Consider the following 23,730-nt stretch of genomic DNA (forward strand, 5'->3'; position numbering starts at 1 on the left):
CAGGGTCCTTGAGGCAGTTCCAGGGGGTCCCCAGGGAAATGGTTTGGAACCAAATGGACCCTTATGGGTCTGTAACTCTGAGAGTGTATGGAACCAAATGGACCTGGAACAGGGTTTATTATTGTGAGAATGATGGCTTCCATTTTCGCATTGCAACTTTTCAGGACTAGAAAGCCTGCAGTTTCTATTAGCTTGGATTCTCCATTGATGTCACTGTTGGGTGGGTTTCTGAACTGCCCACAGCCCTCCTATGAGACACAGACCGAGTAGAAAAAAACGTGTCATTTTATCATGATTATTAGTGAGGACCTATTATGAAGATAGGTTGAAAAGTGGTCCTTTAATGATTACCGTCATTATGGTAATCTCACAATTAATATCGCACACACCATACCTGTAACTTTTATTAGCCATCTTATTATTCTAAAAAAACCAACAAAAAAACATATATATATATATATTTTTTCAAAATTCTTCCAGGGGCCACAAGGGATATTCAAATGGCGGCCCGCGGGCCACATGCGGCCCGCGGGCCACCATTTGAATATCCCTGTTCTATGCCATCAAAAGAAACATCAAAATAGACATCCCAATTAAAACATGGCTTAAAATACTGGACTCTGTGATAGAACCAATTTCCCTCTATGGTTGCGAGATCTGGGGACCATTAGCAAACCATGACCTTGAAAAATGGGATAAACACCAAACCGAGACCCTACACACAGAACTCCAGCGAAAAACACCAAATAATGCATGCAGGGCAGAATTAGGACGATACCCACTCATAATCAAAATAAAAAAGAGAGCACTTAAGTTCTACAACCACCTAAAATAAAGTGACCTAGATGCACTCCATAACAAGGCACTCACACACAGTGAAACTCTAGAGAGATGCCCCCTCAGCCAGCTGGCCCTGGAACTCCGGGCACAAACACAAACAGAGCCACGAGATAGAAAACCCATTGGACTAAACCAAATTATAAAACGGCAAAAGGAAAACTATCTGACACACTGGAAAGAAGCAACACAAAAGCAGAGTAAACTAGAATGCTATCTGGCCCTAAACAGAGAATACACAGTGGCAGAATACCTGAGCACCGTGACCGACCCAAAACAAAGAAAAATCTTAACTAGGTACAGACTCAGTGAGCACAGTCTGGCGATGGAGAAAGGCCGTCATAGGCAGACCTGTATCCTGAGAGAAGACAGACTATGCACCCACTGCACACTAAATGAAGTGGAAACTGAGCTACACTTCCTAACAATCTGCCCATTGTACCAAGACATCAGAGACACATACTTCCCACAGATTACAACCACACACGGAGATTTTGAAAACATGACCAATGACAAAAAACTCCCATATCTGCTGGGCGAAGTACAACAATGTGCAAACACAGCAGCAAGATTTGTGAGTTGCTGTGATAGGAGAAGGATATCAAATGGAACACAACCACCCTAAAGACTAATCATTGTGTATATTCCTGCACTATACCTGCATCGAGTGAGCTTGGTACATAGAAGTTTTAGTTGATCTATTGAAGATTCTGACAAAGTACATAATTTTTGTTTTGATTGTATTGCTGTATTGTTGTATTGTTCTTTCTGCTTTGGCAATGTAAACGTATGTTTTCTCATGCCAATAAAGCCCTTTGAATTGAATTGAGAGAACCCTGTGTGTGTGTGTGTGTGTGTGTGTGTGTGTGTGTGTGTGTGTGTGTGTGTGTGTGTGTGTGTGTGTGTGTGTGTGTGTGTGTGTGTGTGTGTGTGTGTGTGTGTGTGTGTGACTGTGTGTGTGTGTGTGACTGTGTGTATACACTGTAGAAAGAGACTCCATGAGAACCTGCCAGGTCCCTGTGTCTGGTCTCTTTCTGTCATCTGCTGACCCCCTTATTTCTTTTTTAAACTAACTTCAGTTAAATGAGTAGTTCTGGCAATGGAGAAAAAGCTTCTGTAGGCCACAACTTCCCAGCAGTGTCTTGAAACAAAGATATTGTCGTATTATATGAAAGAAAAAAAAACTAACAAAAAAGCAAAGGCTGGAAGTATTCACTTACAGTAGATTTATCTACAATTTGTAAGGGCCACAATAGAACTTCTGAAATGTGTGTGTGTGTGTGTGTGTGTGTGTGTGTGTGTGTGTGTGTGTGCAGGGCGTTGCTGAAAATGAGCACATGTGCTCAGCTACTGCCCTGGGTAAATAAAGGAGGAAAAAAAAGAAAACAAAAGTGAAGTTGGAGTCGAGAACAGTGTGTGTGTGTGTGTGTGTGTTTAGTTGTTCAGTCGGTTGGCTCCCCGTCCTCCAACAATACAGACAGATTTACAACCAGTAAAACCGCCTCTGAGATGAGCTGCATTGACCTGAAAGTCAGTAGCCTGTTGTTACTAAAATAAACACCCCACCTCCCTCACTCTTGACAGCTGCCTGCCATGCCTGTGTGGCTGGTCTGTAGGCCAGTAAAAGATCATCGTTCTTGCCAACTTCATTCCATTGACTGCAATTACAGTAATTTGACTGTTGGACATTGGGCAGCCAATACAATTAACAATTACTTGATTACAGTGTTAGCACCTCACCGAGGCACTGGACAGACTGTCAATTCATACAAAGTATCTTCTTTCTTTTTGCTTCTTTTTTATTCAAATTTATCATGATTTCTTATTTTTAATCAATGCTAAATATCTCTGTATTCTAATATTCCGGACGGTATTCATTGCCATATAGTGTGTTTATTAGCAGGAGTCTAGAGGGGACAGGGTGTGTTTATTTCAGGGGTCTAGAGGGGACAGGGTGTGTTTATTTCAGGGGTCTAGAGGAGACAGGGTGTGTTTATTTCAGGAGTCTAGAGGAGACAGGGTGTGTTTATTTCAGGGGTCTAGAGGGGACAGGGTGTGTTTATTTCAGGGGTCTAGAGGAGACAGGGTGTGTTTATTTCAGGGGTCTAGAGGAGACAGGGTGTGTTTATTTCAGGGGTCTAGAGGAGACAGGGTGTGTTTATTTCAGGGGTCTAGAGGAGACAGGGTGTGTTTATTTCAGGGGTCTAGAGGAGACAGGGTGTGTTTATTTCAGGGGTCTCTAGAGGAGACAGGGTGTGTTTATTTCAGGGGTCTAGAGGAGACAGGTTGTGTTTATTTCAGGAGTCTTGAACAAAAAGCCTCAAATCATGAACGCAGCGTGCAATTTACGTGAAATCTTTCACAGACTTTCCTACTAGGCTGAGGAATATATCCATTTTCACAGACCTGTGCCCCAAGGGGCACTTTATCTAGTTTTATTTATATATATTTTTTCCATTTCAAGGACCCCCCAACTCTCAGCGTTACGCACCTGTAAGGGTCCATTTGGAAACTCCCTCAAGGAACCCTGAGGGTCCCTGAACCACACTTTGAAAACTACTGATCTAGAGTTTTAGATTAATTTGGTGACAAAAGGTAATTTGACCTTTGTCCAGAGAGCCTCATATTTGTATTGTAAAGTCATCATCAGCCAGAATCAAAGTGGACTGATGGAGCTGTCATGTGGGCCGTGACACACTGACAATTGACGTCACGACGTCGCCAGTGGACTTGAACGCTAACTGAAGTGTTTACAGCTGTAAGAAGTGTTCCTTACAGCTAGCCAACCATGACGACCTGCGTCACAAGCCTGGAAGACAACTTATAATACTGCATGGTGCATTATGGTGGGTTGCAGAATGATAAGAGTGATAACATGCGTTATAGAGGCTGTTTTTCCAGTTTTCCAACAATATGAATTGGTGTTTCATGAGATTTTTACTTGTCCTTCTTTAATGCAGTGCTTCTCAACCTTTTCAGGACGCGACCCCCCCCCCCCCCCCCCCCCCCCCAGAATAATTTAATTGGGGACCCGCCACCCTGACAAGCACTTGTGTAAGAGTTGACTTGGTTCCACAGATAATTATTGTGAAAGTAGACATTCTACAAGCTTGTAGAGCAAAAATAATAAACATTTCTGCCTCTGTCTTATATCATTTGACAATTTGGCTACGTTTGATGCAGTATAATGGTCTTTTTTCATTTAATTGTGTTAATTATTTTTTAGGTTTTAGGTATTAAAAGTCCTTTACTGTCATCTGGAGACCCCCCGAATTCATGTTTGGATACTGTATGTTGAGAACCACTGCTCTAGTGAGACACACGTTTTAAAACCGCTGAAATAGAACAATAATAATAAGCCAAGTCTGTGACGTATTCATTTGGGTTGTATTGCTCTGAACCAGTAGACTTGAAAAGTTCAATAGTGTTCACAGGCCACTGGAGATGGGTGGGAGCAATGCACTGTGTGGGTGTGATGTCTCGGCCTAGGGGAGCCGAGACAACATAAAGTGTGGAAAGCCGACCTTCCCTGTGATTTAACTGTGAATTTCTAACACGCGGAAAAGATAGTTCATTGATGTAAAAATAGCAGATGTGCTAGTGCTGCATCGAGTGTTTGAATTTAATACCGTAATATTATATAAACATACCATGGCTGGTTACTTTAACTATATGAATCAAGGAATTGTGTGCTGTATTATTCTCACAAGTTTCTCTGCTGTTGAAGATAGGCATTTAAACTGTAAGTTTTTTGTTTAACTTTAGTGTGTGTGTGTGTGTGTGTGTGTGTGTGTGTGTGTGTGTGTGTGTGTGTGTGTGTGTGTGTGTGTGTGTGTGTGTGTGTGTGTGTGTGTGTGTGTGTGTGTGTTTTGGCTCTACATGTTGTTATCTTTCTTGTTGTTAGGATACTAACATGCACATGTCACATTATTAGGTGATGCCTAATAATTGCCTTAATGTCAGACTAATTGATATAAACTTAATCTGAGATGTACCTGCATGCACATATTCATAGAATATGAGTTTTATACAACATTTATTAAAAAGAAAAAGCAGTTGATGATTCATCATGTAAACCTTGAGATTTTGTATGTGTTTGTCTGGTTTACATTTTGTTTTTCATGATCTATTTACAGTTTCATCTATCACCAAGGAATTGCTTTTATCTTCATATCAAGAAAGTCTTCAAATGCTAGATAAAGCCTTGTTCCACAGCAGTCAGAGGTAATAAACCTCTCATCCTGCAGTTATCATCTCCATTTATAAAATAACTTCCCCACTATGAACAATTCTATTTTTCTTTTGGCACCGTAGACGCAACACAGCCACGTCTGTGGTGCATATGATGTCTTCGTTTCCCCGGCAAGCGGAACCAGACACTCAGGAGATTTCCAGAGCAGCAGAAGTCTTCACAACAACTCTGCAAGTCCTGAAGGACAGAACATCACTCAGATATAAAAGAGACACCACTGCATCAGGTTCTGGGAGCACACTTTAAGCATCTAGTATGGAATTACACCATCTTAATTTCATCATCTTCAGGTCATGTTCACAGCATCAAAGAACCAGTTAAATATTATCTGTGGGGCAGGGCCCACTGTTGGGCTGTAAGGATATTGCAAGTGGGCCCTGAAATAATAGGCAAAACCCTATATATTAATATAACATCCACCCATCCCGCAAATATGACGTGAAAGCAAAATGGCTGCTGTGTGTGAATATAGTCAATTGGAGCCCATGGGTTATTTTTCCAATGTTCTGAAAAGTAACAGTTTTGGACATACAAGGTTTCCCACGACAGCAATTCCATGTATTTCTGTCCCAGAGTTGCTGTCCTGGGAGGACGTGGAGCTCATTGCAGAGCTGTCAGGATGCCCACCAGCCACACACCATGCCATGTGTCTCCAACAACACCATGTCAACAAGTACCGCTCCATATCAGGTCTCTGCAACAATAGGTAAGTTCTGACTCTTATTAATATTCCTCCATGCAATGCCATGCATGGTCTTTCAGGCCTACTGGCTCTCAACGTTGGGTGGTCCCCTGGATACGCCAGGGGTCCAAATGTACCGTTTTGTGGTCCGTGGTTCAATTCGTATACACGTGGACCACATCATCACGTGTTTGTTGGGAGGGCCCGGTCATGTGCGACTCCCATCATGTCTCATAATGTACGTAACCCTATTTTCCCTCGAATAAAGCCAAAATTAGCACTCAAAAGCTACAATGATAATTATACTTGGAGGGGAAAACAAATACATCACGGGTGCTCTTAGTTCAAATGTACCCTTTTTTTATACATTTGTGTTGCAATGCAGGCTACATCCCCTGTGGGGAGCCAGCAACACTCCGTTGAACAGATGGCTTCCTGCTGAATATGAGGATGGAGAGACACAGCCCAAAGGATGGAACCATGGACGCTTACATAACGGCTTCCAACTGCCCCTGGTAACTGAAAAGGGTCTTCCACTTTAAAGCACATCTGGGGTCATTTGAATCTACTCTGGATTCAATATTTACTGACACCCCTTCTTCCTTTATATAACTTCAAAGTCCATTTGAACCATGTTAGACTTATTGTTCTGGTGACTGTCCTAATGCGGGGGACGTGTTTGTATTTATTTTATTTTACATAGTAATAGAACCTAAGTTTCTAGGTTTGGCATCTTTATGCTATGAATATTGATTCATTAGAATTGAGCTAAAATAAATCTGATTAAAACGTTTAATCTTGTGACAGCCTTAGTTTGTCTATTAAACAGGTGCGGGAGGTGAGCAGGAACATAGTGAAGAGCTCTCACAAGCACAAAGACAGCATGTACTCTCAGATGCTGGTGGAATGGGGTCAGTACGTGGACCATGACATGACCTTCACCCCTCAAAGCATCAGCAAGGCTGCGTTTAAAGGAGGCGCTGACTGTTGGAGCACATGTGAACATGTACATCCGTGCTTTCCTATCCAGGTAAACTAACTAACACGTGTACTGTCCATATTTCACCTTTTTATGGCCTTTTTCTTTCCTACATTACAAATGTGTTAGTTTTAACATGCTAACCGATTGACCCATTCTGACCTGAGATCAGATTCACACGAGGTTTCCACTGGACACACACTGGTCTGATTAACCCATTCTGACCTGAGATCAGATTCTAAAAATGTCAGTCGTTCTTCGATTTTTCAAAAAATAGCAGACCTACAAGCTCGTATCGCGCCACTCGGTGGCGCGATATGAGCTTGTAGATCTGCTATTTTTCAATAGCTAAAGCATAACATGATGCTAACACCAAAATGGGTTCCCGTTCAGAATGGGTTGAGCTATAGGCTACTCGACGTCTCAACCTTTATTTTCTATTTATTTTTTGACATATAAGTGTATGTTGACTTCAGTACTTTTATACTTTTACGCAAGTTTTGCATATTTATATTGTGATATTGCTACTTTTACTTCTTCCACCACCGTCATAATGTCCTCTGTGTTACAGACATGTGGCGTGTTGTCTGGTGACAACACATGTATGCCTTTCTTCCGCTCGTCAGCAGCCTGCCCTACCAGTGCTGTATCAGACATTAAAGGTAAGTGATATATGTTTGGTTAAAAAAACAAGACCTATTCTGATAGAAATCAGCAAATCACCATGTTTGTTCAACATCGGCATGTCTCTCCAACTCTTTTTCTTTTTTTTTTAAGATATTTTTTGCGGCTTACGCCTTTATTGATTTTTTAAGGGATAGAAAGTAGGCTGACAGGAAACGGGAGAGAGATAGGGGGATGACATGCGGTAAAGGCCGTGTCGGGTCCGGGAGTCGAACCCGCGGCACACCGCGACTGGATCACCAGTCCGGTGCCCAGACCGTTACGCTACGGCCTGGGCCATCTCTCCAACTCTTTAGTAAACATTTTCAGATGGGTCGCCAATTTCACCAGGAGAGAGAACCCCATTCATCAGCTTGAATTGAACATTCCAGTTCCATTTTTGTGTTTCATTCATGTCACTTGTTTGTTTATCCTTATGAGTTCTCTTTCCTGATAAAATGCATGTTCTGTTTACAAAGAAGGTACATATACCGCTGTTATTGACCAAACACTCTATCTATAACAATGATCGTTATCAGATTACAGAGCTATTTGACACACTATTCCATACTGACTTTAAAGGACCTATAACATAAAATTCAACTTTTTCAATTTCTTTTGTGTTTTTGGGGCTCCCATGTGTGTTTTCTATCCCCACAAATAACCAATTTTGAACAATCAGGCCTTCATGTCATATGGGTGTTTTAATGGAAATTGCTCTCAGAAACAGCTCGACTGATTTTGGCCTCATCGTGATGTCATCAATGTCACCCTACTTTGTATAATTCCTCCTTTTCTTCAGTCTTCAGTTGCAAATTTGCATTTCCACTTTGTTTACAATGCCCACCATTGTTGATTTTCCAAGCTGGCAAGGAATGGAAACAAGCCTGGTTTTATCTAGCATCAGTATTATGATGACTCAAATATTAAATAATCTGCATATCAGCACCCCCACCACCTCAGGACATTGTGGTACTGCATCTAAAACTGCTTTCAAAGTCCAGAAAGAATTGACAAGGACTGGTTATATCAGAGTAGTGATTGAGGCTCAAACCATTAGAAATAACTTTGAGGGACATAGACAATATGATTATTAAATATTAAAAGCAGTTTTAAAATGCATGTTATTTGCGCTTTAAAGGAGCTCTGCAGCGTCAACAGATGAACGCCATCACGTCCTTCATCGATGCTTCAGTGGTATATGGCCACACCCCCAAATTACAGCACTCTCTGCGTGAGGTCTCTGGCACTGATGGACGTCTGGCTGTCAATCATCAATTCAAGGTATTCAATTTTTTTTATTGATTTCTCTATCAGTTACTTATTTTATTAAAGGTGCAGTGATAATAAGATAAGTGATATTTGAAGTTAAATATCCTTTGTTGTTGGTGTTAAGAATATACTTTGATGGTAATTTGCAGGACCGGGAGACCACTTATTCTTCTTCCAATCAGGAGAGAGAACTCATACAGGATACTAGATAAACAAGTTGAATTGGACGTGATGAAACAAAGTGGGAAGACAATTGAAACTGGATTGAAGGTGATACTCTCTCCTGATTGGATGAAATTGGAAACCCACTGCACCTTTTGTTTTTGCTTACTGAAGAGCTGGAGAGACAGGGAGACACCTCACTAGCAATGATTGAAATCTAAATATAGATTTAAAAAGTAATAAATAAATGCATAAATAAATCTTGTTGCTTGTTGCTATTTTTGCTACTACTACTACGACTGCGGAGCACGGGCGTAGGTGCTTCCGCATGCTCAGCACTTGACTGACGTATTGCTGAACCCGAACTGCACACGAAATGTTCGCTCACAACTCGTGACCGGCTCGAATGCATATATAAGAACATAAGAGAAAATACAAATAATTTTTAAATTGAATAAAAAAGTCAAGTCGTCCCCTCCCACCTCCCATTCCTTCTAGGACCCGAATGGCAGAGCCTACCTGCCTTTTGTGCGGGGCGTCCCGTCGGCGTGCCACCAGGCCCCTGGCAGTGGCGGGACGGCGACACCGCGCCAGCGCCCCAGAGTGGAGTGTTTCCGTGCCGGGGACAGCAGGGTGAACGAGGCCCTGGGCCTGGTGGCTCTGCACACCCTGTGGCTCAGGGAACACAACCGCATGGCCACGGCTCTGACACGCCTCAACGCTCACTGGAGCGCAGAGACCGCGTACCAGGAGACACGCAAGATCATTGGAGCTCTGCATCAGGTACACTGTAGGGCAGTGATGGAACAGATAAGTACTAGTAGTAACTAACGTTTTCAAATGTAGTCGAGTAGAGTGTTGTGCCAGGGACCCCCATCTAAAAATGTGTTGTGCCAGGGACCCCCATCTAAAAATGTGTTGTGCCAGGGACCCCCATCTAAAATGTGTTGTGCCAGGGACCCCCATCTAAAATGTGTTGTGCCAGGGACCCCCATATAAAATGTGTTGTGCCAGGGACCCCCATCTAAAATGTGTTGTGCCAGGGACCCCCATCTAAAATGTGTTGTGCCAGGGACCCCCATCTAAAATGTGTTGTGCCAGGGACCCCCATCTAAAATGTGTTGTGCCAGGGACCCCCATATAAAATGTGTTGTGCCAGGGACCCCCATCTAAAATGTGTTGTGCCAGGGACCCCCATCTAAAATGTGTTGTGCCAGGGACCCCCATCTAAAATGTGTTGTGCCAGGGACCCCCATCTAAAAATGTGTTGTGCCAGGGACCCCCATCTAAAATGTGTTGTGCCAGGGACCCCCATCTAAAATGTGTTGTGCCAGGGACCCCATCTAAAATGTGTTGTGCCAGGGACCCCCATCTAAAATGTGTTGTGCCAGGGACCCCCATCTAAAATGTGTTGTGCCAGGGACCCCATCTAAAATGTGTTGTGCCAGGGACCCCATCTAAAATGTGTTGTGCCAGGGACCCCCATCTAAAATGTGTTGTGCCAGGGACCCCCATCTAAAATGTGTTGTGCCAGGGACCCCCATCTAAAAATGTGTTGTGCCAGGGACCCCCATCTAAAATGTGTTGTGCCAGGGACCCCCATCTAATAATGTTTTGTGCCAGGGACCCCCATCTAAAAATGTGTTGTGCCAGGGACCCCCATCTAATAATGTTTTGTGCCAGGGACCCCCATATGAAAATGTGTTGTGCCAGGGACCCCCATCTAAAATGTGTTGTGCCAGGGACCCCCATCTAAAATGTGTTGTGCCAGGGACCCCCATCTAAAATGTGTTGTGCCAGGGACCCCCATCTAAAATGTGTTGTGCCAGGGACCCCATCTAAAATGTGTTGTGCCAGGGACCCCCATCTAATAATGTTTTGTGCCAGGGACCCCCATCTAAAAATGTGTTGTGCCAGGGACCCCCATCTAAAATGTGTTGTGCCAGGGACCCCCATCTAATAATGTTTTGTGCCCCCCCCCCCCCCCCCCCCCCCTCTCTCTCTCTCTCTCTCTCTCACTCTCATTAGAGTCACTACCCCTCTCACTGTTTCTGGCGCCCCCTACTGCTATTATTAAGTCACATACTCGTGCTTACACAGACAGACAGACAGACACACAAACAAACAAACAAACAGGTACGAGGACATTGCAAGCTGGTTGTAGGAGTGGTTGCACCACTCAAAAAACAATAAAAGGCTTAAGCCGCAAAAAAATATCTTAAAAAAAAAAAGATGGAGAAAGAAAGACAGATCAGATATCAACATTGGCAGTGTGAAATATACGTGTGATGCATTATACATAAAGGTGCGTGATACACATATGAAATATGAAAAATGCATATGGTGCATTTTTTTGTGTGCATTATAGCATGCAACTTTCCATGCTATAATTTTCCTTTATTGATAGATACAGTAGTCGATGGAGGGCTCGTCTGAGGACAACGTAGAGAGTAGTCTGACAGGAAACGGGTAGAGAGAATGACACGCAGAAAAAGGTCGCAGAGATCAGGAGTCGAACCCCCGACACGTTAACTTGTCAGGCGGCATTAGCAGCCATAGGTGTCCAAACGGTTATGCCAGCCGTCCAGGCCGGCACACATGGGTTTCTGAGCTGTCCATAGCCAACCAATTAGACACAGAGTACACAGAAATGGTTCCATCTTATAATGAGCATCAGTGAGGGCCAGTTGTACGAATGTATAGTTAAAAATGTGTCATACTCCTTTATTGAGGTTGGTGAGGTGAGGAACTAAAAGGCTAAAGGGCAAGACCACTTTTGTAGAGGTTTGGGTTGTGTAGTTACCTTGACATGTGGAATTGCTCTAGTGTTTAGAAATTGATAATTCAAAATATGCTCCTCATTGACTTACTGTACATTGTACGCTGAAACGGTATCCGGAGAACTCGCCAGTTTTCCAACTCGCCGCAGCGAAGATTCTTCAATGTCTTCATCGTTATGCTAACACGCTGTCTTCATCAATGTAGTATGTCAAACCCACAGATGTTATAGTTAATTTCCAAAGTGACCAAATTATTTTTGTGCAATTAAATGGTCAGCTAGATGCCCATTTAAAACAGTGGTTCTCATAGTGGGGTCCTTGGGAGGGTTCCAGTGGGTCCCCAGCTACATTTGTTAATACAGACTAATCATTTTACCACTTTATTCACATTTTATACGTTTGCTATAGCAGATAGACTTATAAAGCTTCACTTGCCGTGCTGGGGGTCCCTGGCACAACACATCTTTCAGATCGGTGTCCACAGCCAAATGCATATGAATATGGGGGCCCTTGACATGAAAAGGTTTGACAACCACTGCTTTAAAAAAGATCGTTATACATCTTCATACGAAAATATGGAAATACCAGGTTTCTGCCCGACAGTGACAATGTGTCTGCTTTCCTGTGGCTGTCTCTTTCCAGATTATTACCATGAGAGATTATGTTCCAAAGATCATCGGTCTGAAGTCTTTGGAAGAGTACATAGGACCCTACAGGGGATACGATCCCACCGTGGACCCCTCAGCCTCCAACGTCTTTGCCACGGCGGCGTTCCGCTTCGGCCACGCTACCATCAACCCCGTCCTCCGGAGACTCAACGAGAGCTTCCAGGAAGATCAGCGCTTCCCGTCCTTGAATCTGGAACACACATTCTTCAGTCCGTGGAGAATAGTTCAACAAGGTCAGCCAAGATCTGCTTTCTGTCCATGCTGTCTTCTACTCACGTACATGCAGTAGATAAAGTTACATGGTTACATGGAGTACATACATGGCTACATGCAGTAGATACAGTAATATAGTTACATGGCTACATGCAGTACATAACGTTACATGGTTACATGGAGTACATACATGGCTACATGCAGTAGATACAGTAATATAGTTACATGGCTACATGCAGTACATACAGTTACATGGTTACATGGAGTACATACATGGCTACATGATACAGTAATATAGTGACATGGCTACATGATACAGTAATATAGTTACATGGCTACATGCAGTACATAAAGTCACATGGTTACATGGAGTACATACATGGCTACATGCAGTACATAAAGTCACATGGTTACATGGAGTACATACATGGCTACATGCAGTAGATACAGTAATATAGTTACATGGCTACATGCAGTACATAACGTCACATGGTTACATGGAGTACATACATGGCTACATGATACAGTAATATAGTTACATGGCTACATGCAGTACATACAGTAATATAGTGACATGGCTACATGCAGTACATACAGTTACATGGAGTACATACATGGCTACATGATACAGTAATATAGTTACATGGCTACATGCAGTACATAACGTTACATGGTTACATGGAGTACATACATGGCTACATGCAGTAGATACAGTCACATGGTTACATGGAGTACATACATGGCTACATTTACAATTTACAATTTACAATTTAGGCATTTAGCAGACGCTCTTAATCCAGAGCGACTTACATTTAGGCAAGAACAAAAGCATGGGAATACATCACATAAAAGCATTTATCATGAAACATGCGTAAGCTAAGAAGGTAACAGTGGAATATCTATATGATGAAACTATACATACACTATACATAATAAACTATACATATTCACTACTATGCTATACATATGTACTATGGCGTGCTATGACTATATACAATACAATTATAGTGCTGTCTACATAACATGCTATAAGTCTAAGTCAAATGCTATCTAAGCCAACAGAAATTCTATCTAAGGGGTTAGGGTAAGTGCTATGGGCCATGATGGAGTCTGAAAAGGTGGGTTTTCAGGCTACGGCGGAAGATTGGGAGTGATGCTGCAGTTCTGACTGCAATGGGAAGTGCATTCCACAGTTTTGGAGCCAGAAGGGAGAAGAGTTTGGGACGTGTGGAGCGTTGTCCCGGCGTTTTTAGTGAGGGTACTTCCAGTTTCCCTGCGTTGGCTGATCTGAGTGCGCGGGAGGGTTTGTAGGGTTCAATCATACTTGTAAGATATGGGGGAGCCATACCTTTGGTTGCTTTGAATGCCAGCATCAGAGTTTTGTATTCTGTGCGGGCAGCGACCGGGAGCCAGTGGAGGGAGCGGAGCAGGGGGGAGACATGTGAGAATTTTGGCTGGTTGAAGACCAAGCGAGCTGCTGCATTTTGGATCAGCTGGAGAGGCTTAAGTGCACATGCTGGTAGGCCAGTAAGGAGGGAGTTACAATAGTCGAGTTTTGACAAGACTGTTGTCTGGATTAGGAGCTGGGCTGATTCCTGGGTGAGGAACGGTCTAATTCGTCGTATGTTATAGAGTGTGAACCTACATGATCGAGTGACAGCTGTGATGTGAGCTTTGAACGAGAGCTGACTGTCCAGGACAACACCAAGATTCCTGGCTGTTGGGACAGACGTTACCAGGGCGTTGTCTACGGAAATAGTTAGCTCCTGCATAGGGCAGGACTTAGCTGGGAAGAAGAGAAGCTCAGTCTTGTCTGGGTTCAGCTTGAGGTGGTTGGAGGACATCCACTGTGATATGTCAGCCAGGCATGCAGTGATGCGCTCTTCCACCTGAGTGGCAGAGGGGGGGAAGGATAGGAACAGTTGTGTGTCATCGGCGTAGCAGTGATAGGATATATTGTGAGCAGAGATGATAGTGCCAAGGGATTTAGTGTACAGTGAGAAAAGGAGGGGACCAAGTACAGATCCCTGTGGGACCCCAGTTTGGAGGGTTCGGGGGGATGATAGCAGACCTTTCCAGGAAACCTGGTAGGTCCGATCGGTGAGGTAGGAGGAGAACCACTTTAGTGCCGTTCCACCGATGCCTAGCTCCGCTAGGGTTTCTAGGAGCAGCTGGTGGTTCACTGTGTCAAATGCTGCTGATAGGTCTAGGAGAATCAGTACTGCAGAGTGGGAAGCAGCTTGGGCAGCATGTAGTGCTTCTGTGACTGCCAGCAGGGCAGTTTCTGTGGAGTGGGCCTTCTTGAATCCGGACTGGTTGGGATCCAGCAGGTTGTTCTGTGAGAGATGGAGAGAGAGCTGGTTGGAGACGACACGTTCAATGGTTTTAGAAATAAATGAAAGGAGTGATACCGGTCTGTAGTTCTTGACATCTGAGGGGTCAAGGGTTGGTTTTTTGAGGAGTGGTGTTACTCTGGCTGACTTGAGGGCAGATGGGACGCAGCCTGAGGTTACTGAGGTGTTGATGATGGAGGTGATGAAGGGGAGCAGATCAGGTGCGATGGTCTGGAAGATTGGAGACGGGACAGGGTCAAGAGGACAAGTGGTAGGTCTAGAGGATGTTACTAGTTGTAGAACCTCGTCTGGGGAAAGAGGAGAGAAGGAGGACATGATACAGTAATATAGTTACATGGCTACATGCAGTACATAACGTCACATGGTTACATGGAGTACATACATGGCTACATGCAGTAGATACAGTAATATAGTTACATGGTTACATGTAGTACATAACGTCACATGGTTACATGGAGTACATACATGGCTACATGATACAGTAATATAGTTACATGGCTACATGCAGTACATAAAGTTACATGGTTACATGGAGTACATACATGGCTACATGCAGTACATACAGTTACATGGTTACATGGAGTACATACATGGCTACATGCAGTAGATACAGTAATATAGTTACATGGCTACATGCAGTACATAACGTTACATGGTTACATGGAGTACATACATGGCTACATGATACAGTAATATAGTTACATGGCTACATGCAGTACATAAAGTTACATGGTTACATGGAGTACATACATGGCTACATGCAGTACATACAGTTACATGGTTACATGGAGTACATACATGGCTACATGCAGTAGATACAGTGATATAGTTACATGGCTACATGCAGTACATAACGTTACATGGTTACATGGAGTACATACATGGCTACATGCAGTACATAAAGTTACATGGTTACATGGAGTACATACATGGCTACATGCAGTAGATACAGTAATATAGTTACATGGCTACATGCAGTACATAAAGTTACATGGAGTACATACATGGCTACATGCAGTACATAACGTTACATGGTTACATGGAGTAAATACATGGCTACATGCAGTACATAAAGTTACATGGTTACATGGAGTACATACATGGCTACATGCAGTAGATACAGTAATATAGTTACATGGCTACATGCAGTACATAAAGTTACATGGAGTACATACATGGCTACATGCAGTACATAACGTTACATGGTTACATGGAGTAAATACATGGCTACATGCAGTACATAAAGTTACATGGTTACATGGAGTACATACATGGCTACATGCAGTAGATACAGTAATATAGTTACATGGCTACATGCAGTAGATAAAGTTACATGGTTACATGGAGTACATACATGGCTACATGCAGTAGATACAGTAATATAGTTACATGGCTACATGCAGTACATAAAGTCACATGGTTACATGGAGTACATACATGGCTACATGATACAGTAATATAGTTACATGGCTACATGCAGTACATAACGTTACATGGTTACATGGAGTACATACATGGCTACATGCAGTAGATACAGTAATATAGTTACATGGTTACATGCAGTACATAACGTTACATGGTTACATGGAGTACATACATGGCTACATGATACAGTAATATAGTTACATGGCTACATGCAGTACATAAAGTCACATGGTTACATGGAGTACATACATGGCTACATGCAGTAGATACAGTAATATAGTTACATGGCTACATGCAGTACATAAAGTTACATGGTTACATGGAGTACATACATGGCTACATGCAGTAGATACAGTAATATAGTTACATGGCTACATGCAGTAGATACAGTAATATAGTTACATGGCTACATGCAGTAGATACAGTAATATAGTTACATGGCTACATGCAGTACATACAGTTACATGGTTACATGGTACAAGTGGTGCCAATAAGCCAATGCCCAGACTTTGCACTTTAGGCTACGCAGCATGTTGTAATTAAATGTGTATCATTCATATCACATCATAATTCATGATATCATTCATGAATTCATATCAGCATAAATCCTAGACCTATATATCCATAATTGAACTGTGTGTGTGTGTGTGTGTGTGTGTGTGTGTGTGTGTGTGTGTGTGTGTGTGTGTGTGTGTGTGTGTGTGTGTGTGTGTGTGTGTGTGTGTGTGTGTGTGTGTGTGTGTTGTAAGTGTGTTGTCATATTGTAAGCGTCTTTCACTTTTGAGTCTCCTAGGGAGCTCATAATATCCAACACTGCAGATTCTGTACTTTCTCTAATCCTGAAAACAGGCTTGTCATCCTTAATAGGAGTACATGTCAAAATTCTAGTAGGGAAGCTCCTCCACTGAATCAGACCATATTAGGGGAAATAGACAATAATGCACTTTTGCACAAAATGACACCTGGACCTCTTTGGTGGGGACGTAACAACTACAAATAAAGGTAATAAAGAAAGCTTTCTAGTATGAAATTCTCCTTTAACGTGGGACATCAAAATCTATGCAACATAAACAGTATTGTAATTCCAAAGGATAAAGAACACTTTGATTGGTGACAACCTGTCTCCCTCTGTCTAGTTGAGTTGGTCTTTATTCCCTGTCATCAAAGCTGATGACCCTCGAGAATATTGTGTGTGTGTGTGTGTGTGTGTGTGTGTGTGTGTGTGTGTGTGTGTGTGTGTGTGTGTGTGTGTGTGTGTGTGTGTGTGTGTGTGTGTGTGTGTGTGTGTGTGTGTGTGTGTGTGTGTGTGTGTGTGTGTGTGTGTGTGTGTGTGTGTGTGTGTGTGTGTGTGTGTGTGTGCACTGTAGAAAGAGACTCCATGAGAACCTGCCAGGTCCCTGTGTCTGGTCTCTTTCTGTCATCTGCTGACCCCCTTATTTCTTTTTAAAACTATCAACTTCAGTTAAATGAGTAGTTCTGGCAATGGAGAAAAAGCTTCTGTAGGCCACAACTTCCCAGCAGTGTCTTGAAACAAAGATATTGTCGTATTATCGTATTATATGAAAGAAAAAAAAACTAACAAAAAAGCAAAGGCTGGAAGTATTCACTTACAGTAGATTTATCTACAATTTGTCACGTAAACGTCTCTTAATGAACGAACGAAGGTCCTACTGTGTGAGCTGAGGGGAAGGTGACGGAAAGAACCTTCCTATGACCTGTTTGTTTTGTTTTTTCTTTGCTCTGCTTTACTAGCAATGACCATGAAGGTGCTAACAGGGCACCACAGGAGGACACTGGGCTGTATTTTGTGTGTCTGAAGTACCAGGTTTTATTCCCTAACTTGAGTAAACTAAAGACCTGGAGGCATGATCAATGCTCTTTGGCCACTCAGAATAGCCAAATGGCATTGATCACGCCTCCAGGTCTTTAGTTTACTCAAGTTAGGGAATAAGACCTGGTACTTAAGACACGCAAAATACAGCCCTATAAGCCTAAATCATTCTGAAGAATCCTGTCATTGTTGTACATATTACAACATTGTGTTAATGATGTCAGATCAGGTAAAAAAAAATCTATGATCTGGTATTCTGGTAGTTTACAAGCCAAATGTTGTGCATTTCTGTAGGCCTATTGTTGTTATGTGATCTGTTGTTTGGGGACTGGGCTAGGATAATAGCAAACACATACACGTACCTGTAAATAATTCCCTCTATCAAAAGATGCTCTATGGGTCAAATAATAAGGTGATGTAAGTAAGTAGTATGTATATGTTTTATTTTTATGATTTTTTTTTACATTTAAGTTTAAGTATATATTCCAATGGTTATTATTGCTGTATAGAGCATTTGCTCATCAACAGTCTCCAACTCTTTACTAAAAGGAAAGGTCTTTTATTTTTACCAATTTGACAGGAGATCCACAGCAATGATTACTATCTGAATAGAGCACCGAAGTCCTGACGTAACTCGCTCATCCCGACGATTCCCCTGGTTCGCGGAAGTAATTTCTCTATGGAGAATAACATGGGGTGATCTTAATATCGTCTACTATAAGCGTTGTGGTCCAAAAATAAACAAGGTGTCTCGGCGTTATTGTCGGGAAGGTGTCTCTGTATCGTTTGCAACAGTCAGTCACTCATTATATGATACAGTCTGCTTCTAGCGAAAATCTAACTAATTCAGCAGCAGTAACATTAGCGTTTTCTCTCAGTCAGTTGATTCTTCATATCCATATGAGTGAAGCGGCCGGGGTGACATGTTTATTTTTCAAACACAGTTGTTATATGAGGCGATCTCAAATTGCCTCAATGGGGATTTCAATGCAACTAAACAAATACATGAACCTGGGGACTGACGCCCTCTACTGAAAGTGACGTCAGACTTCGGTGCTCTATATAGCGCTAATTAACACTTAGCACCATCTTAAAGGGATAGTTCAGATTTCTTTTAACTTTTTTTTTTTTTTTTTTTTTTTTTAGATATTTTTTGCGGCTTACGCCTTTTTATTGATTTTTGAAGGGACAGACAGTAGGCTGACAGGAAACGGGAGAGAGATGGGGGGATGACATGCAGTAAAGGCCGTGTCGGGAATTTCTTTTAACTTAAGCTGTATATGAAATACTTGCCATTAATATAGTGGTTAGAACTGTATTAATTGATTGCCCGAGTCCCGTGGTGGGAGTTAATTCTGCTCTGGTTTTGGTGAAATATGAAGTAGTTCCGGTAATTTTGTGAGGGGCACTGGGGCCACGCATTAAAAGTAAATTAATTCACAAAACTAGCGTCGTGTGCATGGTATACAAATTGAACCACTGAAATGTATTAAATGCTCTCCCTATTGCTGCCCCCTCCCTCTGGAATTCATATCAGCATAAATCCTAGACCTATATCTCCATAATTTAACTTGTTTTATGGGTTTTTTTCCATAAATGAATGCCCCTGTGTGTGTGTGTGTGTGTGTGTGTGTGTGTGTGTGTGTGTGTGTGTGTGTGTGCACACGCGTTGTATACAAATTGAACCACTGAAATGTGGAGGGTTCAAAACCAAACCCCCCCCAGGGATAAATACCCCCCTCACTCACCACCTTCAAAACCAAACCCCCCCAGGGATAAATACCCCCTCACTCACCATTAAATAGCTTGTGACTAATATACAATGGATCCATTGAAAGGTTATGTAAGGATTTTGGACAAGGTTTCCACCCGATGGCGATCATAATGAGACACGCTGCATATTGTGTTTTCATCTTGTCGTTGTGCCGCTGGTGTCCAGGGGGAATAGAACCGGTCCTCAGGGGTGTGATGGGGACGGCAGCAGCCGCCATGAGCCCAGAGCAGCTCATGTCTGAGGAGGTGACAGAGAGGTTGCTCCTTCTGGACGCTCCGCACAAGATGGACCTGGCCTCGCTCAATCTGCAGCGGGGACGAGATCACGCTCTTCCAGGTCAGACTCCACGGCTCAGGCTCAACCTCCAAGTCTTTCACAAATAAATAAATGAATACAACTATCAAACAAGCTTTAAAAAACGGATCAAAACTGAACTGAAATGGAAATTAAATTAAAACTAATACCAAAACATGCTAAACTATGACAACCTTGTTTCAGGCTACAATGCCTGGAGAGCATTCTGTGGACTGAAGAGAATAGACACACAAGAAGACTTCCAGGGTGTTGTGAAAGACGCCAGAGTTGTGGAGGAGATCATGAAGTTGTACAAACACCCAGACAACATAGATGTATGGCTTGGAGGACTGGTTGAAGACCTGCTGCCTGGCTCCAGAACCGGACCACTGTTTGCCTGCCTGATCGGGAAGCAGATGAAAGTGCTACGTGATGGAGACAGGTACATTTTAGTTCGGGGGTCTTCAACGTTTTGCAGACACCTTAGCTGAGGGAGAGAGAGATGTAGCCCCCGCTACATAATATTGTATGAAATTTGATTTGCAGACGTTTGCATATTTCTTAGATCGATTCAAAGACTTGTTTGAGGGCCCTATCATCAGCGTTGTGTTAAATTCAGTACTTTCCGTTAGCATTTTGCATTCATGTTAACGTCTATTTTAATACATTTCACACACAATACTGAATACTTTGGCTCTGTACTTGGTCTGCTCTTTTTTAGCACCAAAAAAGTCCTGTAGTAACTCCTCCACATCGTCCCTCAGTGTCCCTCTTAGCCGTTGTAAAATCCACAGTAAACCATGGCCTCTTTGTGTCTAGATTTTGGTGGGAGGCGGACGGCGTGTTCACCGAGCATCAGAGAGCTGAGCTGTCCAAGGGGTCACTGTCTCGCCTCATCTGTGACAACAGTGAGATGAGGGCGGTCCCACGTGACGCCTTCAGCTTGGGCTGTTTCCCTGCTGACCTGTTGCCCTGCCATCGCATTCCATCAATCAACCTGGACGCATGGAGAGAGGACAGCACCACAGGTGACACCTATTTACGCTCATTGAAAGTAATAGAGCACCGAAGTCTCACAGCACCGCCGCTAGAGGGCGCTATCTCCCTGGGTCACAGCGTTATGTTTTTGTGCTGGAAATCCAATAGGGGAATCTTAGATTGTGTCATTACGGAGCCCCTGAGTGGCCATGGTAAGAAAATATATATATATCTCGTCCAGACGAGATATTATCTTGTCCAGACGAGATAATATCTTATTTTTCTTACCATGGCCACTCAGGGGCTCCGGATGTCATAGAACTGTGTGTGTGTGTCGCGTGCGTGTGTGCGTGCGTGCGTGCGTGCGTGCTTGATCCATTGTCTCTTTGTGTTCTTTCCAGGGAATCAAGACTAGGCTGAGTGTTGTGCAGAAGAAAATGCAAAACACAAAGCTTCCATTCTACTCATCTGGAGTTTTCCTCTAAATGCACAATTAATGACAAAAGCTCTTTAAAAAGAAATACTACTGAAGACCAAGCCTTTAGCCTGTAAACGAGTTCATTTCCGGAATATTGATATAAATATCTTAATTATGTATATTTATATAACATGAATTCTGTTGAATAAAGCGTACTAAAATCACTGTACATTACAGCTGTTTTTCCAAAAACATTTGTTCAAACATTCTGAATTCACAGTAAGGTCTGTAGTACAAACTAAACTATTATATAAAGCCTCAATGTTATAATAGAAATCTTTGTCATTTATTTCAAACACAGTTGTCAGCTGTGGGTGAACCGACTGCTGAACCTCTGCTTTTCTCTCACACAAGCCAACAAAACCCCATACATAAATGAGTAGGCTAATTGATTATTATTATTTTTTTACTTCATATATATATTTTTCATTTTGACAGGACACAACAGTACATTGTCCAAAGGACATATAGGGTCAAGCAGAGAAATTGTAAACAAACAACCGTTTTGATGTGATAGACAGACAGGTGTGCCGATCCAGTAAAAGATTCAGTGGCAGAAGGCCATTCCGTTTAAGGACAGGAGACAGCAGCTGTCAAAATCCTATATTATATAACCTGCCAGTGTGCCACAAACACATGTCCAAGAAGAAAACATGGATCTACTAACGTCAGATTAACACACACAACTCTCGGGGCTATACAAGTGAAATGACGGTCCCACTAATACCCGAGTGGACCCGGCGATTGGCTGTCAATCTCCCCTTTTCTTCAGAGCTTTGCCTTCCCCTGGGCAGCCACGGCCCCCATAGCCTTCTTGACGGCCTCCTCGTCTCCCAGGAATTGCAAGGATCCTACAGGCCTCAGGTTCCTGTCCAGCTCATACAGAATGGGGATGCCTGTTGGCAGGTCTAGCCCCATGATGTCCTCCTCTGACATACCCTCAAGGTGCTTTATGATGCCACGGAGACTGTTGCCATGGGCAACGATCAGAACCCTCTTGCCATCCTTGATCTGAGGAACGATCTCCTCGTTCCAGAAAGGCAGTGCCCGGGCGATGGTGTCCTTCAGACTCTCACAGGTTGGAAGCTGGTCAGTCAGGTCGCCATAGCGACGGTCCTTGCTTATGTTGTTATAGAAGTCATGGTTCTCATCCATGGATGGTGGTGGGACATCGAAGGATCGCCTCCAGATCTTGACCTGCGCCTCTCCGTGCTTGGCTGCTGTCTCTGCCTTATTCAGCCCAGTCAGGCCACCGTAGTGGCGCTCGTTCAGGCGCCAGGTACGATGGACAGGCAGCCACATCTGGTTAATGCCCTCCAAAACAAGCCACAGTGTCCGAATGGCCCGCTTGAGTACAGAAGTGTAGCAGATGTCAAATTCATAGCCAGCGTCTTTCAAGGCCTGTCCTGCCCTCTTTGCCTCTTCCACCCCGGTTCCACTGAGCACTGCGTCGAACCATCCGCAAAAGCGGTTGTCCTGATTCCAGCAGCTCTCTCCATGGCGGAGCAGAACAATCGTGTACGCAGCCATACTATAAAACTATAAAATGGAGAAGTGGTGTCCGGAAAGAACTTAACCGAGACGTCAACCCCGATGATTAAGTAGTGAAGAGTGAATCTGAATATCCTCTAATGCAGATATCCTGATTCGTACAGAAGGTGCTGGAGTCTGAGAGAGAGAGTGCCGGTTGCGAATATAGCCTTAAAAGGTTTTGGAGATTTCCGAGGAGTGGATTAAATATTGCTTGCAACTGAAGCTCAAGGGGTGAAGGCCACCCTTTATAGTGCTTGGCTGCATGTCACGATGAGTCAGCTATATCCGTATATGGAGTTCTAAAATATTAGCATGACGTCAGCACTATGTTTGCCAGCTCCATATCTCTCAACCATGCCCAAATATGGAGTTTGTTATGCCAGACTTAGATACGGTAGGTTGGTTAAATATGTCACATATGGAGTACCAATATTCAGATGGTAACTATGGCGACCTATCAAATACCCATATGACATGAAGGTGAGTGAAGGCCTTTGTTGCATTCACCAATGCCGCTGCTTCAGGGAATATAACCCATTTTGGACTGAGGACCTA

At 43.1% G+C, this 23,730-nt stretch overlaps 2 protein-coding genes across 2 annotated transcripts; one reads left to right on the forward strand and one right to left on the reverse strand.

Annotated features, from left to right (window-relative positions):
- The first annotated feature begins 4,309 nt into the window (after nucleotides 1–4,309).
- Nucleotides 4,310–21,970, forward strand: tpo (thyroid peroxidase). Its single transcript, XM_083765044.1, has 14 exons — nucleotides 4,310–4,579; nucleotides 4,974–5,061; nucleotides 5,152–5,315; nucleotides 5,663–5,795; nucleotides 6,157–6,286; nucleotides 6,601–6,801; nucleotides 7,322–7,412; nucleotides 8,555–8,697; nucleotides 9,346–9,630; nucleotides 12,270–12,528; nucleotides 20,058–20,228; nucleotides 20,391–20,628; nucleotides 21,006–21,214; nucleotides 21,566–21,970. The coding sequence occupies exons 1-14, from the start codon at nucleotides 4,489–4,491 to the stop codon at nucleotides 21,577–21,579; spliced, it is 2,217 nt and encodes a 738-aa protein (XP_083621170.1). The 5' UTR covers nucleotides 4,310–4,488; the 3' UTR covers nucleotides 21,580–21,970.
- A 440-nt stretch (nucleotides 21,971–22,410) lies between these two features.
- Nucleotides 22,411–23,172, reverse strand: LOC310859205 (phosphoglycerate mutase 1-like; the record flags this gene model as incomplete). Its single annotated transcript, XM_083765606.1, has 1 exon — nucleotides 22,411–23,172. One exon carries the CDS (start codon nucleotides 23,170–23,172, stop codon nucleotides 22,411–22,413), a length of 762 nt encoding a protein of 253 aa, XP_083621732.1.
- Nucleotides 23,173–23,730: the final 558 nt, after the last annotated feature.

The sequence above is a fragment of the Protomyctophum parallelum genome (genome assembly GCF_964188405.1).
Source record: "Protomyctophum parallelum genome assembly, chromosome: 5".
NCBI lineage: Eukaryota > Metazoa > Chordata > Actinopteri > Myctophiformes > Myctophidae > Protomyctophum > Protomyctophum parallelum.